This window comes from Oryzias latipes, chromosome 1 (assembly GCF_002234675.1).
Source record: "Oryzias latipes chromosome 1, ASM223467v1".
Classification (NCBI taxonomy): Eukaryota; Metazoa; Chordata; class Actinopteri; order Beloniformes; family Adrianichthyidae; genus Oryzias; species Oryzias latipes.
The window spans coordinates 15872357-15891492 of NC_019859.2; the positions used below are offsets into that span (position 1 = coordinate 15872357).

At 39.7% G+C, this 19136-nt stretch overlaps 2 protein-coding genes across 8 annotated transcripts in view; both read left to right on the plus strand.

Annotated features, from left to right (window-relative positions):
- Nucleotides 1-5409, plus strand: part of gstcd (glutathione S-transferase C-terminal domain containing) — a 55489-nt gene extending 50080 nt beyond the window's left edge. For all 3 annotated transcript variants that reach the window (XM_023957331.1, XM_023957336.1, XM_023957340.1), the window contains 2 exons: nucleotides 1331-1400; nucleotides 4480-5409. In XM_023957331.1, the coding sequence (XP_023813099.1) occupies nucleotides 1331-1400; nucleotides 4480-4631 (222 nt within the window). In that variant the 3' untranslated portion in view covers nucleotides 4632-5409. The remainder of the gene's footprint in view (nucleotides 1-1330; nucleotides 1401-4479) is intronic.
- Nucleotides 5410-9045: 3636 nt separating this feature from the next.
- Nucleotides 9046-19136, plus strand: part of npnt (nephronectin) — a 56425-nt gene continuing 46334 nt past the window's right edge. For 2 of the 5 annotated variants that reach the window (XM_023957381.1, XM_023957380.1), the window contains exons 1-2: nucleotides 9049-9450; nucleotides 18467-18567. In XM_023957381.1, coding sequence (XP_023813149.1) covers nucleotides 9380-9450; nucleotides 18467-18567 — 172 coding nt within the window. In that variant the 5' untranslated portion in view covers nucleotides 9049-9379. Of the gene's footprint in view, nucleotides 9451-18466; nucleotides 18568-19136 lie in introns of all 5 variants that reach the window. The other 3 variants (XM_023957375.1, XM_023957373.1, XM_023957382.1) reach the window with 3 other exon arrangements.

A 19136-nucleotide genomic window follows, 5' to 3' on the forward strand; every position in this document is an offset into this window, starting at 1 on the left:
CCGTGCGCTCGCTGTAGAGCCTCCACGGTGAGAAATTGCATCAATTAAAGAGGAGGCAGTTTCAGAGATGACTCGCCACTCTCACCAGTGACTCCTAAATGAAGCAGAACAGGAAAGCTTTGGCTTTGGAAAGAGAAGACTAAGAATTTTGAAACCCTTATTAAAGATGAAAACAAAAAAACCCTGCAGATTATTTTGTTTCATCTTATGCAGACACAATCATGCATCACACAAATGAAAAGGATTACCAACAAGCAAACGGCTTCAAGTGGAATTCTCATAAGGCACTAATGAGTAAAAAAGGCAGACAAAGCCAATGTAGATTGAGCTGAACAGGGAAAAACCCACACGAGACCTTGTTAGTGTGGCTGCTGATGTTGCTGCCAAAGGTTTGGCAACACAGACTATCGATTTGACTTTAAAGAAAAACTGTTATGGTGATGCTGATATCACTAATATCGTATCAAAGAAAAATCGCCATGTTTGTTTAAACATGGCACTTGTTTAAACAGTGCTTCGGTAGGATTGTGTACCATATTCCTCTGCTCATTATCTACAAACCCCAACCGCACCATCAATGAAATCTGTAATGTGGTCTCTATGAAGTCCACAACTATGTGCGTGTGTGTTTGCATGTTTTAAACACGGTTTCCAAGCAGATATTGCAGAGGTAGAGTGATGGCCAATGTTGTCCCAATAAATGTGTGGTTTATTACCATGATTATGGGATTTTTTCCAAAATGTCTACAAAAAATGTTCAGTTGTTAACATTTATATGAAAAGTGTTGTGTTGGTGCAATTTAAAGACCAACTCCAATCATCTTTTGAGCTATTTTTAAAGCATTACCAATGGTCTTTTAGTTATGATTATGAGGTTTTTGGCCAAAATCAATAAAACTATCCTTTTTTTAGGACATTTTCTGCTTAGCAGGACATCAGAAATGCAATTTTATGCTTAATTTTCGTTAAATGCCATAAGAGCATGTTAAAAGTACCAAAAACACCAGTTTCATTGGAGTGGTTCTTTAATAAGACAATGAAAACCGCTTTTACTCAGTTTCTATGCAACTGATTACCTTAAGGATTTTTCCCCAGACTGTGGTTTCATGGCTGCACAGTTAGATGAGCAGATAAGGTCTAAACGCAGCACAAAAAAACACATTGGTGGAACTAAATCACACATAACAGTATTCTCTGAGATTTCTTTGACTGATGCGTGCAATTTTCCTGTCCGTGCTTTTTCCATGTTCAAGTTTTGAGAGGGCTTGTCGTGAAACGTTTTGCTCATCTGTGTAATAGACTACAAGTCTTTGTCTGCTTTTTGTTCCAGGAACACATGATCCTCTGTCGTTTTGCAGACCAAACTGCTGTTCAGCTCCCACCTGAGAGACGTCTCATCGGTAATTCTGACAGCCTCTTTCTTACACAGCATGTAAAGTACTTCAGCGTGCCATGAAAACATTTCCAACCATGGAAAATAATATGAAATTTCCTCTTGTTTTGTTATGTTGTGTATGCGCTCATGCACTCTGCATAAGCAGATACACAGGGATCTCTCCTTCTACCAGTTCTTTAGAGTAAATGTTCAAAACCCCTTGAAGTGTGTACTGCTGGTTAAAAAAAATGTGTTTAGTCAATTTGTATTCAAATAATAATAATAATAATGTAGGGTTTTTGGATAGGTCCTGCAGCCAGTCTTGATGATGGATGGATGGATAGATACAGTGGGGCAAAATAAATTAGTCAGGCATCAATTGTACAAGTTCTCCCACTTAAGAAGATGAGAAAGGTCTGTAATTTTCATCATAGATATACCTCAACTATGAGAGACAAAATGAGAAAAAGAAGTCCAGAAAATCACATTGTCTGATTGTTTTAAAGGATTTATTTGTAAATGATGGTGGAAAATAAGTATTTGCTCAATAACAAAAAGTTCAACTCAATACTTTGTAATATAGCCTTTGGTGGTAATGAAAGCAGTCAAACATTTTCTGTAAGTTTTCACAAGGTTTTCACAAACTGTTGCTGTTATTTTAGCCCATTCCTCCATCCAGATCTCCTCTAGAGCAGTGATGTTTTGGGGCTGTACCTGGACTGTTAAAACTCCCTCCGAAGATTTTCAATGTGGTTGTGATCTGGAAACTAGCTAGGCCACTGCAGGACCTTGAAATGCTTCTTACTAAGCAACTCCTTCAATATCCGGGTAGTGTGTTTGGGATCGTTGTCTTGCTGAAAGACCCAGCCACGTTTCATCTTCAATGCCCTTGCTGATAGAAGGAGGTTTTCACTCAAAATCTGACCATACATGGCCCCATTCATTCTTTCTTTTACACGGATCAGTAGTCCTGGTCCCTTTGCTGAAAAACAGCCCTAAAGTATGATGTTTCCACCCCCATGCTTTACAGTAGGCATGGTGTTCTTTGGATGCAACTCAGCATTTTTTGTCCTCTAAACATGACAAATAGATTTCTTACCAAAAAGTTCTAATTCCGTTTGATCTGACCGTAAGACTTTCTCCCAATCCTCTTCTGAATCATCTAAATGCTCTCCAGCAAACTTTAGACGGGCCTGCACATGTACTGGCTTCAGCAGGGGGACACGTCTGGGACTGCAGGATTTGAGTCTCTGGCGACGTAGTGGGTTACTGATGGTAGCCTTTGTTCCTTTGGTCCCAGCTCTCTGCAGGTCATTCACTAGCTCCCCCCCGTGTGGTTCTTGGATTTTTGCTCACTGTTCTTTTGATCATTTTGATTCCACGGGGTGAGATTTTGTCTGGAGCCCCACATTGAGGGAGATTTTCAGTGGTCTTGTATGTCTTCCATTTCCTAACAAATGCTCCCACAGCTGATTTCTTCACACAAAATACAGAATTTAATGGAAAAATCGAACAAATTACCGACCACTTAACCTGACCAGCATCCGATGATTCACTTGCTGTCAAAAATGAAAATAAAATACACCTGAAGAATTGGTACCATCTTTTTTTTTAAATGAAATGTGTGATTAAATCCATAAAAGTGTGTCATATTTCACACTAAGCTAACACCATTCCTACATTTAGTCAAGAGTTCCAGACTTTTGAAATGTGTTAAAGTCGTTATTGTTTGGATTTCAGCAGAGCGACAAAAACAGCTGCAGAGAACAGCTGCCAGGTTGTTGTCATTTGCTGAGGGAGGTGAGAAACCTCCATTTCACAGTGCAGCGGAGGACTCTTCAGCCTGATAGCTCTCCACTTTATCAGCGCTTACTCTGAACGTGCGAGGGCTCCCCATTGCCTCGTCAGCCTGAAACGTGTTCATGTGTACCTGGCACTTTGCTTCACACTCTGCCATCAGTGGGAAGATCTCTCTGACAAACACTTTCCAACCAGACTTCTGCTGAACTTACTGTGATGGGCGAGGCTCTACAGCAAACTAAAGCTCTCGATTAGTACGTTTGCAGCCTGACTGTTATCCTTCATCATAGGGATGTGTTTAAAAGAAATCCTTGGGAAGAACCTGGATAATGGGTGTAGAGATGTGGATGAATTTCTCTGCTAATAGTTGTAAAAGCTTGGAATAAGCAGCAGATACAACAAAATTGCCTTAAAATGAAATTCAGCACTTAAAAGATGCCTCTAGAGAGGGCCCAGCTGAAGTGCTGTGATGCTCATATTGATTCCCATTTATCAGCTGAAGCATTTGCAGGTGGCACACACAACTAAAAAAAAAATGATTGACTGTCTTAAAAAAAGCCCTAATGTCCTTTTTCTTAATTTGCCTACTTAGTGAAACCAAACTGACCTTCTTTGTTTATTTACTAGACTGTTTAGTTTATGTGCACTTACAACATTCATCTGTCATAAACTTAGCAGTTTTACAAAACGATTACAGTAATAGTGCAGTTATTCAGGGAGGCAGCATTTCTCATTTCATTTAAAACCCATGAATTGTGCTTTTAGTGTTTTTAACATGTTCTTTTGACATTTTTCTCATGATCGAGGACATTCTGTATAGAAAATAAAGCTGGGCATGCCACAAGCTCCTTGCTCAAGCTCTCAGCAATAGGAAGGGGACTGAAGGCGGGGTTGCTCCGTGCCAATGGTCCCCTCCCGCAACTCAGAGGCCATATGAACTACTGCTGCTCTGCAGAAACTGTCTTTGAAAACAAAAAACGTTTTTTGTGGCTAAAAACAGCATAATCATAATTAAAAGATCACTGGGAACGCTTTAAAAAAAATGAAAAGAAGATTGAAATGGGTCTTTGAACGGCTGTTTATCTTCAACAACAATGTACGAATTAAACATGTTCAGGTTTATTATATTGTGTTTTCCTAATCCTCTAAAACAATATTAAGTTGTTCCTCAGTTTTATTCACCAAAATGACTTAGGGTAAAAAAAACATGCCTAATGTCCTTTCAAAGTAAAATGAGGAAAAAAAACAAAAACCTTTCCTATTGAGCTCAAATGCACAAAGTAAACTGATGTTTTTTTCTGCAGGGAAACAGTGTATGGGCTTGGTGGACTTGGATCGTTCCTGGGCAGCAGAGGCTTCTGGGTACTCTGTGCAGGTGATTACTATGGAGCCTGAAAGCTGTTCACCAAAGAACAACATGCTTGTGGGAAGACCGCCGCAGAGGAGAGGCTGCTAAATGGCTCGTATGACCAGAAGAACACTATGCATGTGTCAAAGAAGAGCATCATCTGATTGGTCAGATCCAACTGAGGATCTCTATCTGTGGTTCTTTTTATTACTATTATTACATTTTTTTTGTTCTGGATGCTTTTTGAAAGGCTTTCAAATTTAGCCAATAAATAAAAAAAAAAGTTATTATATTCAAAAGTTCTATTTCGAGAATTTTTTGCGGTTTACCTCAAAAGCAAGACATTGATAATTGTGTGAGGAGGAACACAGGAACTGTCCTCTGAACACCCTAATGTTTGACTGCTTTCCTGCAGCCGCAGTGTTTCACTTTTGTCTGCTTGCGATCAAGCTGTCGGTGTACACAAGTAGCAGGAATTACACGCCCACAGTGTTAATTAAGCATACGTCCATATTTGCACAGTCTGTGAGGAAGCACTCATGCGCTTCCTTTGATTAGCAGTTGGAGGAAAATTCCAAACTGAGGCCACATCTGCAGTTTAGGATGAGATGGAAATCACCTCATCGCGTTTTAACTAGGAGAGACAGCAATTCGCAGAGACAGAAATTGGATTTTTAACATCCATCGTAGCATTCAAATATTAGCTTTCTGTGGGATTACAGAGATCTTCATCTTTTCTGATGAAGAACCACTGGGAACACGGTATGCATCCTGTAATACGCTCAGCAGCAATGAATATTTGATGGTACTGGCATAAAAAAAGGGTCAGTAGGCTTGATTGGACATGAGGTGCTCAGAGTTTTACTAATAAAGAAAAAAAAATTGCTCTCTAGTTTTTTTTTTCAGCCCTGCAAACTGCAAACCACTGTCCCCAAAGATTTCACCCAAGCAGGAGGACTCTGTAATTTGCTTACACCAAAAACTCTGAGCTGTCACCTTCCTCAGTGTACAGTGGCTGATCAGAAATCTGTGGAGACAGCTGGAAAGTCTTTTGGGATGTGTGCACGGTGGGGGGAGATGGGAGACAGAGATTCAGGCTTTTCCGACGTCAGATTCATTTAAATTCAGCCAGCGGAGTCGATCTATCCTGAGGTGAACGGTCACACGTGCAGCTTCTTCTGAGGACTGAAAATATTCAAACAGAAGTGTCTGACTCCCCCTGTTCATTCCGTTGACTCCTCACAGCTGACATTGTTGATGTGCAGATAGATCCAAACGAGGAGAGAGCAGCTGGCAAAAAGTAACTTAAAGCTAGCTGCAGGAAAGATTAGAACAGTTTTGATCACAAAATTGGTTTTGAGATCAGTTTTATATCCAAACCTGAAATCCAGGAGGCTACAAATAATTCCTCAGAAGATTTCTTCCTGTCCTATTGCATTTCTCACAATGCTGATAAGTTCATTCCTTAAAGATTCCCCTTTAAAAACTCTTAGGAATCCTGGTGGTATGAGGGAACACTGGATTATAAAATTGTGATCAACCGGTTGATCTTATTTAGGCAATGATGAAATAAGTCCAAAAGACAGATTTGAGTGGCTAATTCCATATGTCCCTCTCCGGTCATCTTTTGATCCATTTTAAAAGCATTCCCAGTGGTCTTTTAACTGTGATTATGCCGTTTTTAGCCAAAATAAAAAAAATCTGTGTTGTTTTCTATGGTGTCTTCAGACTGGCAGTAGTTCATTATAGAAATTTCCCTCTGAGTTGTGGGCGGGACCGTTGGCACATAGTTCAACGGACTTCCCATCGTCCCTTTGTTTGGACGCTATCTCACTTGCTGAAAGTCCCTCAAACCCGCAACTTAACTTTACTGGTGCAACAAAAATGGCGAGCAGTATCAGAGCAATCCACCTGTACAGTTTGGAGACAGATGCCAGCTTGGACGAGGAATACCAACACATAAATGAATCTATTTGTCTGCAAGTAGATGCATCAGAATGGAGCGGAGCAGGGAAACGCTCCTTTTCAGACTGCATTTTTCTGTCCGATCCTGATTCACAATGATTTGTATAAAGAAATACTCAGAAATGCTATTTTAAACGTAATCTTTCATAGTTATCACCCCCGAAGGTGGTAGAGAATGAGAGGGCAAAGATCCTGTGGGACTTCCAGATCCAGTGGCAGTGGTGCCTGTGGTAATTGGAGCACTCGGGGCAGTAACCCCCAAACTGGAGGAGTGGCTACAACAGATACCTGGAAAGACCTCAGACCTCTCAGTCCAGAAAAGCGCAGTGCTAGGAACAGCTAAGATACTGCGCAGGACCCTCAAGCTCCCAGGCCTCTGGTAGAGGACCCGAGTTTGGAGGAGAAACCACCCGCAGAAGGGTGAGAGGGGCGTTATTTTTTTTTTTTTTAATATATATATATATATATATATATATATATATATATATATATTTAGTGTGACTGGGTTTAGCTGTTGCTTTTGGGTTTTTTCCTGCTGATGTCAATTTTCTGTGCTCTCCTCTTGTTTATGTTGCCTTGTTTACGGTCAAATACGGTTATGTCAAATACACCTCCATGTGAAATGGTCCTTTGAGCTGCGCCTCTGAATCTTTCTTACATGTTCCCTCTTTGATTCCTACCTTCACGTTTCCACTGATGAAATACATTTCCTCTTACTTGCATCATTTCCTAATAAACAACAAAGAATTGGAATCCTGGAGGCCAGCAAGTTCCTTACAAACATGTCTTCTAAGTTTTTACCACAGGTCCCCGCTGCCCTCATTCTGTACATCCTTAACAATAGGTTTATCTGGGTTTTTTTTCTTTTGCTTGTCATCCTGCGTGTCAAACTGAGTTACCTGCGACATAAACGTCTCCTCTCATTTTTATCTGCTGTACCAGGAGCGTGTCCCAGTTTTAAGGTTCCTCCGCTGTGCCACAATTCATGCAACATTGCCTGCAGCGGGGCGCAGGGCTGTGCAAGAGCCTAAAATCCTGCTTAGTGCTTTGTAAGCCAATTAACTATCCTGTATTTATTTCTGATTTCCTATTGCTCCCCCCCCCCCACAACTGCTTTTTGTTCCCTCTGATTCAAAGAAAAGGGTAATTGCCCAAGGCTGTGTCTCCATCAGCTCAGAATTCAATGCAATTCATCCTTTTACTCAAGAAAATACTTTTTTTTCTTTTCTTGCTAAATTAGTTAATCCCCCACCTCTACTACACATCAATGTTGATCATTGCCATGTTTTTCTCCAGCCAAACACATGAATGGCTTAACCAGGTTTCCTCAACTGCAATTTCTGTGGGTGCCTTTCCCTTTAATATACCTTTATTTTGTTGTTTCTGTGTATGTATATCCATCACACACAGTCAGTGGGTCTTTGCATCATTCTGTGTTATGACAGGATTCTGATCTTCAGGGCAGTTGACCTTTGAAAGGTTGAAGAGGACGTTTTGCTGCTTCTCCCGGTAGCCTCCTAAATTCTAAATGCTGACGGAAAATTCAGGTTCTTTGTGTGCTGATTGCTTCATAGGTGTGGCAAAAAATTCTATATGTCCTGGAGGGAGCAGATACAAATGTTAAAGATTCAGGGATTATCATGATGGGTTTTCTCCTTTTTGATTTGATGGCTTCTAGGACTCCTATTTTAAATCATCTGCCTGGTCTGACCAGAATGTGCACTTATTATCCACAATACATGTATTAGGATTGTAATGGTTCATACCAACTATTCAATTCTTAAAATTTTTTCTTGTGGTTGATAATACAATTCAGACAATATTGGTTCATTTTGAAATATCCGATTAGATTCACTGAGCTAAAAGTGGTCCAGGACGTTTTTAGCCAAAAACTCAACCAGTGTGACTCAGAGATAAATGCCTGGTACTTTTTACATTTTAGTAAAGTAAACCTACCTTGCCTCCATCTACAGGAAGTTTCCAATATGGATTATAATCAATTTATTTAATTTTGAAAGGATTTTTTAAAGGTCGATCTGATTCAACTCGATTAACAACTTGCCTCATGCTGATCGATTTGGTTGGATCGTAGGAATATCAATTGATTTATTAACAGATTACCCCCTAATAAACACATTTAATTATTATTTTTTTACTTTGTTTTTCTTCTCAACAAATGCATAAGCGCACACTTGATTTTGATCAAGGTGTGTTGTGGAGATAAGAAAATGTCATGCAACTCACGCTGCGTCTGCTAAGATACCTTTTTAACTCAGTCTGGTAAATCGCTGTGATGCTGGTAAATATTCCACTGAGTGCCGTGAGGTTCATAATTACACGGGCTCAGGAGAAGTCTTTCTGATTATGGAGTGGCTTCTCAAACTTGAGCCTCCGCTGCGTCTTCTTTCCTGAGCAGCATCTACCTGGGTGGCCAGTTCATCTGAATGCCCGGCTTTGCGATTTCTTTACGCACTTCCAGCGTGCACGCAGCTGCACGCGAGACCCACGTGGCCAACTCAGATGACGTGAAAAGTCTGATTGGTGAAGAGAAGCGATCTGGTATTTGTGCAGTGGAGAGCTCTGAACTTGCGAAGTGGCAGAGGACAGGGAGCTGAGCGCGCGCTACGCAGCACTGCGTCCCCCTTTACGCACGGTGACGCGCACGCTCACCGGAGTCGCCGCTGCTTGACTGCCGCTCCTCCTGGAGAGAATCGCACATGAGCGCCCTGACAGACGCCAGTAGACCTTCACCGACGGACCACCGTCAGAGAGACTGAGGGAAGCTGTTGATCTCCGGTTTTTTCCCTCCACAGCTCCATTCCACACCCTGCGCTTCTCTGGATTACAGAGAGAGGAGCGGCCAGCCTCGGCGCAAATAACTCCTGAAAACCATGCACTGGTGGATGAAGTTAGTGTTGTTGTATAGCTGCTGCTTTGGAGCAAGTGCAGACTTCGATGGCAGGTAGGAGCTGATTATGTGACCTGAAAAATGCGTTTTAGGTGGATCAAATCTATTTCTCTTTAAAAAAATCGTGTGGCCTAAATTATTTCAAAGCTGCAGCGTTTATTTTTTCTTTTATTTGTAGAACTAGTATTAAATAAGTGTTGCGCCTGCTGATTGAGGGGACTTGGCACCTCTTTCATCCCGGCTGTTTTCATTAACAAACCAAAAGCCAAGTGCGTCCAAACAAGATTTCTCGGCGCCTCAGTGGACGCATTCTTGAGTAGCAGCCGGGATGCAGTGTTTATATTTGCAAATATTACGGCAGGAAGTTCTTGCCTTGTTGCAGGAGATGTCAGGCTGATTATTAAGTGACGTGACAGCGCGCAGCCCGGTGTTTCATGTTCCAACATGAAGAGTGTGGAGACGAGGCAGACCCTAAAGAATGCACAAGATCTTCATCTGCCCACAGCGGCAGCAGAGCTGGATACGCGGGATGATGGCGTTTCTGTCTTGTGTTTGCAGCTCAGAAACCCATCGTGGGTTCAGTTTCCTGAAGCTCCCTTATATGGAGATAAGATTAATAGTTTACATTTACTTGGATTGACTTACCCAGATACTTTAAACGTTCCACAAACCTTCCTTTTCTCTAATTTCTAAAGAAAATGCAGCTTTTCCCCTCTTAACTTGCCACCAAAACTGAACTATGTTTTAATATCAGGTGTCCTCTCCAGTTCAACCATGATCTAACATTTTCAGTCACTGCATATAGATGGCCATTGCCCCCTTCTTTTCCCATGCCTATAACCGGTCTTGGTATTAATGCAACAGAGATCTAAAGGCTATCATTGTTGTTTTATCAGATCTCTTTCCTCTTAATCATCCCTGTTTTTGTCTGCATGCGTGTCAGGCTTTTACTGATGAGGAGTGGAAGACTGACTTTATTTCACGCCTTGCCTTTGTGTAATTATCATTTATTTTAACCTTGCAGCAGCATATTGTGCATTATTAACATTCCTGCTGATGGAGTGGCTTGTCAGTATAGCCATAATTTGCCAATTTTTATGGGTATAGACTTGCTCAGGCTTGACTTTCTGCCCCAATATTAATTCATTGAGAAAATATCCCCTGAGCGCAAGAAAGGAAAAAAATCATTTATCACCCTGTCCTGCTCACTTACTGGATTTTCAAGAGGATTCTAGCCGGCTTGTCTGCAGGTTTCTGAAGGGTCCTTCACAGACATCACTGGAGAGATGCTTTTGTTCTTTAGGATCTTCTTACCTGGGATCAGGTGACCCTAAGAGCTAGTAGCTTCCTGTCGAAACACAGAAAAGGCAGTGGAGATGAGGATATTCTTCTCTAGTGATGTCATTGAACCAATTCAGCCGAGGAGCGCATACCAGACCTGCTGAGTCATAACCCAAAACCCTCTGATGGCAGGAGCTCTTGGCATTGTGATCCCAGAACCAAGTTTGAACTTTATGATAAGAAAGAGCTTCATATGATCAAAAATGTATTAAAAATATGAAATCTTGCATTGTTTTTTTTTGCCATATTAGTTTTCCTAAAGAGTCCTTTCATAGGCAGAAGCGGCAAAGTGAGTGTCAAATTTAGTCGGTTCTGCAGGAGGAGCAACCCGAGGTTAAGTTTTCTTTTCTGGACCAGAACCTGAACCACCAAGTATTTAAGTGTCAGAAAGCTGCTTTATATAGAATCTCAAATCAAACGTCAGACTTTGCCAAAGTCTAGACAAAGTTGATCCTAACTGCCATAAAATGCTATAATGGGTTTGACTTTTGCATCTGTTTTTTTTTATATCTCATGGAGAGGGGAGGATTGTGGGATTTTGTTAGGCATAGATCCTGCATTGGCTCCACAAAGACAGTGCTTCCCTGAATTGGGGTATGAGTAATTTCTGGGAACACTATTAGTTTGTGCTTTAAGAAAAGAAAAGCCTTAAATCAGTGCTTTTAAATTTCATTCCAGAATATTTAAAATATATATTTTTTTTAAACTAGGTACAACGTGGGGTTGGGTGTACCCCCCCCCCCCCCCCAGTGTTTTAGGAATCATGTCTTTTACCTCTCTTGTTTGCAGCATGTCGTGGGTTCAAGCCCGCAGACTTTCACACAAGGTTATAACTGAAGGGTCATTGGGTGTAACACCAATTCTGTTGCAGTGAAAATTGCTTTTCTGTGGTAACCCTTTTCAAATATGGGCAGACAAAAGATTTGACACAATTAATTCCTTTGCAATTTTTTTTCCCAAATTTGATCTGACACCCAGAATTCCGTATGTCGGTTCCAAAAGAGCTCCTACAGCAGGGCTGCCCAATCCTGGTCCTTGAGATCTACCTCTGTGCTTACAGTTCTCTCTGTTTCTGCTTTCTGCTGTTCAGCTGACTCAATTGTCTCCTTACTCTGATTGACTGAACACATCTGATCCAGGTAATCAGCAGCAAGATGTGCAGTGCGAGCTGAAAACAGGCAGTGTGGTGGATCTCAAAGATCAAGATTGGGCTAAAGCAAATGCAGATTTATAGTATAGCCTGGTTCCTTAATAGTTGGGCAACAACTAAAAAGGAGAAAACGGCAGCTGAACTTCTGTTTAGTCCGAATAGATGACTAAAAAGATAACTAAAAAAAAAAAAACAAGAACATGACATTTTATAATCACTGGAAAATTTAGCCAGGAGGTATCTGTATGAACGCTCTCACATCACTATTGTCTGTGAGTGTAAAATTCTGTTAATAAAGTGGAAAGTAAATACATCAGAGAAGTACACATTAACACAGACAGTAAAGAATAACAGCTGATATACTTGTTAGTCACATTGTCAGTGCGACTTTCATGCAGGCGTTAAAATACAGGTTACGTGAGAGGTTGATGGAGCTGCATATTGAGCCACTCCATCATCCCTGCATCCCAGCCTTTGAAAAAAAACTTGATTTAAAACAGTCTCAGAGTGAGGACATCAGCCATTTATACAACAAAGGGGCTACTGGTATTCATGGAAGAACTACTTTTTTATATAATCAGGTTATAGCACTTTATTCCAGACATTTAAGATCTTTTCTAAATGACTTAAATGTCACTAAATAAATAATAGGTTTGTAGTTTTGGTTCATTTATTTTAGTCAAATTGTCATTTATGTTTAGACTTTTAACTTAACTTTAATTTATGTGAAATGGTTTAATCAACAGTCAGAGATGTTTATCATTAGATTAAGCTTTAAGTACATTCTTATCTGCACAACATTGTCTAGTTGTTGTTCAGGGGCAAAGTTCTGAAAGTATATAAATGCCTTTACATTTTAAAATCTCTTGTATCTTAATAATCCTAAGGAAATTCAATAAAAGATGTATATATTGAAAAAAAAACATCTACACCAATGGTGCTATGTTTATATTTGAAAGAAAAAGAAGAAGAAGAAGAATAAATGCCGTGTTTGAATTGGTTTTCTTTGTTTAATTCAAGTAAATCTGTTGCAGCAGGAATATCTAAATTAAAGGGTGTGTTTTATTTTAAAAAGAACATGTGTGTGTGATGCAATCAAAAGTAAAAGAAATTACAATTTTTTTACATGCAAAATATTACACTGTTATATTTTAGATTACTATAAGTATTTAAAAGCCACATTTTCTAAACGATAAAAATAATAAAGGGTATTTTTGGGACATTTGCCGTCACTCGTTAGCTTAATGTAACTACCTGCACCAAATGGCTCTTTTGGTGCTAAAGGTTGGAGACTTCTGGGTTAAACCCACCCAGGACAGGAGTGTCAGGCCAAAGTGTAGTCATCCTCAGCACATCCCAGAATTTCATGGTTATGAATGTTTTAGTGGCTAGTTCATATGTCTTTGGCATCTCATGATCTCTGAGCTTTCCTTTAACAATTTGAGATCATGAAATCCCGGGAGACCTGTCCAAGATGTCCCCTGCCTTCGCCCACGAGTGGCCGGGATAGACTCCGGCAGCCCTGTGACCCCAAAAGGGACAAAGTGGGTTTAGAAGATGAATGAATTAATGAAATCCTGGGATTGCCTTCTTGTAATACATCTGTTATTAGGACAACTGAAATACATCAATGGAAGAAACCGGCTCGTGCTGCATCAGGCAGTCCACTGACTTCAGTTGTTGCCAAGTGGAATATGTTCACCACAGTGCTGCCCCATAAGAAACCTACCGGTATTTGCTTTGTTAAACCTAGCTTCTTATGTTTATATTTATTTCTTGCCTGGCAGACCTCTTACCTCTGTGCAGATAATCATTTCCATTGGCTGGGCTATTTCCTCACCTTGACATAAATCACCGGCTCATATTTAGTCAGTGTGGCCACATGGTGTTTTGTGTTAATGTGATGGTCTTGGCAGCCTGTGTGCAGACCTGGCAGCAGATGCAGCCGAAGTGGTTAATTAAACCGGCATGACACATTACGACTCCGCAAGCCGTCAGCTGAGCTCGGCAGGTTCGAGCAAGTCTCACGCCAAGATGCAACTGATGCAGAGGCAGAAAAATCCATTCAGCCATCATGGATTGATTAGATTATCCTCACTGTGATTGGATATTTTTTTCTTTACCTGCATGATCTTGATAAATAAGCAACTTTTGCTCTACTCAGTGAACAGAAACCTCACAACTTTTCAGTGTCAGTAAAGGGCAGTTAGCAAACGTTTTTGCGGTAAGTGGCGCATCTGAAGGACGGCAGCATCTGCACTGTAGATATCAGCCTCTCAGGCTCTTAGGGAAGGACTGTGTCATTCAGTCTGCAATTGAAAAGATTTGTTACAGTGCATGAAGGGTACAGGCGTGAAGGATAATAATTATCGTCTTGAGTTCCCTCAAGGCCCGAGGGCAATTTAGGATCCGCAATCAGGGCTTTGGAGTAATAAATACAGGTATTAGGCTCATGTCCAATTGATCTGGCCGCTTTTTAATTTATCACTGAGAACAAGCAGGCTTTCTTTATTGTTCAAATATTTCATAAAAATTCTAAATTTTCAATGCACGAGAGTTCAAAGAGAAGTAGTTTTGTATCTTTTTGATGTAATGAGAGAACACATTAGCTTGAAATTATACTAATTTCATAAGAGGGCATAGTTATGGTTTAAATTGATGCCTTTTGCACATTCATGTGAACTATTTTCCCTCTTTCTTTCCAACTCTTTCCTGCTCTTCCCCTCCATTCACCTAACGAAAAGGTCTTCTCTCATGGTTATGTCACCAGTAATAATTATGATGGAGTCCGAGATGACATTTTCAAGGGGATTTGCAGAGATGCATGAACATTAGTTGACAGAGGCCCTGTCTCTCTGTATGTGGTCAGAATGTCTTGGTGTGTTTGTTAATTGGATGCAGACGTGGGAGATTCCTGTATTGATAACTCAAAAAAGCAGTTGTGGAGAATGATACACGGATGACCAAAGAGCTGTCCTTAAAGAAGCATCAATGCGTCAGAGATAAATGTAAAGCTTAACATGTCACCATCTAATAAAGGTATATCTCCTTTTTGTTTTTTAAGGCTCAAAGCTTGATGCGTTTGACGAGACAAGTATCAGGATCTGATTTGTAAAATTGTACAATTTCACACCTGCAGATGTTCAATTAAAAAAAAGAAATTCAATACAAAGTAGTATTGCACATCTGATCTTGTGGTGAACTATAGATTAAATGGTTTACTATTCACACCCTGCCACTAACACTAGGAAAATAGACGCTGATGTAATTTTGTCATAAACAAACAAACACATAAATGCTGCACAAACTTCCATTTTTGGCTGACTTTGGCTTGGGGTTTAGATGTCACGCATCACTTGCACAACATTTTATGCTCCTGAAAGCCAGACTGATGTTTTTTTTTGTCTCAGTTTTTGTATCAGTTTTATCTCAGACTCAGTTTGGTTTAATCCTTTTGCAAAGTTTTCTGTTTTACACTATAACTGTGGAAACTGACACCGTTCTGACAGATTTGAAATCCTTCAAATTTTTGTTTAGGTGTTTGTTGTAATTGAAAAAAGGTAAATAACAAAGCTTTATCACCCAACTGAACTTTCCGGAGCCTCTAAATAAGCTATAATTTGACTATTTTGGTTTCACATCAGGTCCATTTTCTGTTGGATCATAGTATGGTCATTTTTATGCTCACAAATGATCTCCTTTTTCCCCCCACAATGCGCATGCCAGGATTGTTGCTTGTTACTATAGCAGCAAAAAGCACATGGCAGGAAAACGTAGTTGCAGGACAGATCTACCCAGGGAAATTAACAAAACAAAAGGTCTGGGTTGTTTTTCAAAGGTATAAATAGAGAAAAAGATCCCAAAAAGACCTGTCTTATGTGTATTTGTGATGTTAATCTGCCATCAATTCAAGTCTTTTCTTTCTCCTTTAATTTTCTCTCTCTTTTTCTCTCATTCCTAATTTCCACAACACTTGTTTCCCCATTTGCTTCCTCATTTATCATTACTTTATTCTTTCCTCTTTCTATCTTCTTTTTCTCTGTGTCTGTTTTTGACTGAGTGCCTTCCTGCTTGCCAGGCAGCGGGCAAACCTTTTCCTGGATCTGCCACTCTCACTTAGCATCCGCCAGTTTACTTATTTGTTTATTTATTTTCAAAGCGGTGATTGGCAGGGGGAACAAGCATTAGCATTTCCCCCCGCCTGGTGGAAAGACACTAACCGGTACGAATGGATATCAGGGAAAGGATGCGCTTTGAACACGGAGCAAATGCCTCACTTTCTCGCACAGATGCCAAATGAAACATCTTTTGTGTAAATTAGGTATATCAAGAGAGCTTCTGCCATGTTTTTTTCAGGGTTAAAGTGTTTCCAGATCTTTTGAATAAAAAGAGGTCTTCATTTTCCACATAATAAACTTCATACCCTCCTATAACAAAGCAGCCATTTAATAAAAATGTTTTCTATTAGCAAAAGAAAATTCACCTGCTCATTTTTAGTTACCATGTTTTCATAGAGCTTTGGTGAATTATCCAGCACAAGATTCCATCAATACACTACATTGAACTTATTCATGTTCCGTGTCCTCGTTGAATCTGTGATCAGCCTGGGTGCAGATAAGAGAGATAATGCAGAATTTCCCATGTACCCATTTCCATTGATAAAACATTAAGTTACAAGTAATATTCTGCTGCCAAATGCCCCGATGAAGAGTAGTGTCTTGAAAATAACCTTTATCTGTCTGAACTGCTCCACGTGTGGCTGTCTTTTTTCTTCGTGGCGGGAATAATAGCCTCTGCTGGCATCAGAGTGTGAATTGTGGAAAACATTACGTTTTCAAGGGCAGCACGAAGTCTGTGGAGAAAGAAACCTCGGCAGAGACGTGGTTCTCTCAGATCTGTGGGGCAACTCAAGGCCAAATTCTAACAGGCAAACTTTCAAAGCAGGTCTCTAATAAAAATAAAAATACTGATAATAATGTAAAAGTTATACCTTTTCAAATATATATATTTTTACTGCTATTTATGTCAGGTAAACGGCGAAAGTTAAACCAAACAGCAGTATATTTAAATATTAATTAGTGAAGAAAATTACAAGACATTATTAACAACTTGGTAAGATAATCATTTTTGGAAGCAATATTTTATCATAACTTATTTTTGTTGCAATAAATTGCATCTAAAGTAAAATATAACACCTTCATGCAAACAAAAATTCTGCATAAAATTGGGTTTTTGAAAAACTTGAAGGTATTGCAAATAAAAATAATTTATTGTAAAAGTGCATTCTGGAGAAATGTGTTAACCAACTTCCAGATTTTTACAATTTGATGAGTTTTTAGTGTGGATTTGGATTATTAAAATATAAAGTTTATGTCTCATTAGCTGTGATGCACCTAGGTGGGGGAAATTTGTTCTCCACATTTGACCCATCCCTGGGTGAGCTGCAGACACAGTCGCACTCTGGAACCATATGGGGGTTTAACCCCTGAATCTAACCCCTTAATGCTGAGTGTCAAGCAGGGAGGCATTCAGTCTTTAGTATAACTCAATTGTAGATTTGAACTCATGACCTACCAGTTTCAGGGCAGACACTCGTCCACAAGGACACTGACAATTATTTACAGCTAATTCTATCACATTCCGCCATTCGATTTATAGCAAATGCTCCCTTCAAAACCCACCACTGTACCCTCAACTCATCACTAAATTGGACCTCTCTATTCACTTGCCGTAAAATTCATTGGTTGCTGTTTATTAACAAAACTCTCCTAGGCTTTCTTCTTTTTTGAGCCAGGTTCCCTTTATCCCCCTGACTCTGTGAACAGTCCCTAAATCCAACTCCTCATCGGGTTCTTTATCCTTTCAGTCTGCAGCTCCCAGAGACTGGAATAATTTACAAAAAACCTTTAGAATACACCTTTTTTTTCAAAGACAAGTTTTAAAAGAAATCTTGTTAAAGAAAAATGTTATTGTAACCTAGTTTAATGATTCTAATGATTTTAATTAAACTAAATTCAATTCAGTTTTATTTATATAGCCCAATATTACAACAATAGTTTTCTCAATAGGCTTTATACCGGTTTTTATTATAATGAAATTTAATATTTTAATTTTGTAATTATTTTAATAATTGTCTGTGTTATTGCTATTTAATCCCTATGCTATTTTTTCTCTCTGCCTTTTATTTCTGTCTCTCAAAAGGTCTTCCCTCTTTCCAGGCCACAGTTGAAAATTAAACTTTTTTCATAATCTGCCTTGCCTGGATAAATAAAGGTTAAATAAAAAATAAAAAAAAAAAAAAAAAAAAAAAAAAAAAAAAAAAAATAATATATATAATATATATAAATATATATAATATATATATATATATAATATATATATATATATATATATTAATAAGAGTCTGTTGACCATACATTATTTTGTTTAAAAGCTACATACTACTTACTGTATGTAAGTAGCTACGTACATATTTCTGTGGATGTGTGCGCAAAAACATCTGTATTATTACAGTGTAATTAGATTTTTTTTAGTACAATATTCAAGCCGGCTAAGATCTAATCTCACCATCCGTCACAGGTGGCCGCGACAGATGGCGTCATCCAACGGCCTGTGTCGATACGGAGCCAGGGTGGACTGCTGCTGGGGGTGGACGCGCCGCTCGTGGGGTCACTGCCAGCGTGAGTGCCTACATGCCTGCTGCTGCTTTTGAGGGCAAAGGGGGACTAACCAGGTTGCAGGGTTTCACGCTGGTTTCAAACGTGCCGTTAAACGGAGTCCTGCCGCAAAGACACAAAAGCATCCACACACGGCTAACGGGACTCCCCACCTGGTGAAGTCTTTAAGGAAAGATTTATTACCATGTCTGGCTGATACTGTTGGCCACCTGACTTTTATATTCACACTGCATGTGGCCTTCACGAAGAAGAGAACAGGCCAATGGATGAATAGAAATTATATTAGAATAAAGGGTGAAAAAAGCTAAAAACATGGTTTTTGACATTCTCTGCTGTGCCCACTTTGAGGATTCAGAGGATGTTCCTTAATGCATGTCTTTGTGTAACATTTTCAGCATAAACACTCTCTGTTCCCTGCCATGTTACCCAGAGTCGTGAATGTACTAGGGGGTTCCAGATCGGGCCTTTTTCCTCACAAAATGTCAATTTCTTTGCATGGCTTGATGCCTGAGACTCTTGCCGCTTTGCTGTGGACGTTTGCTGAAGAAAGCAGATTGCAACACATACAGTAA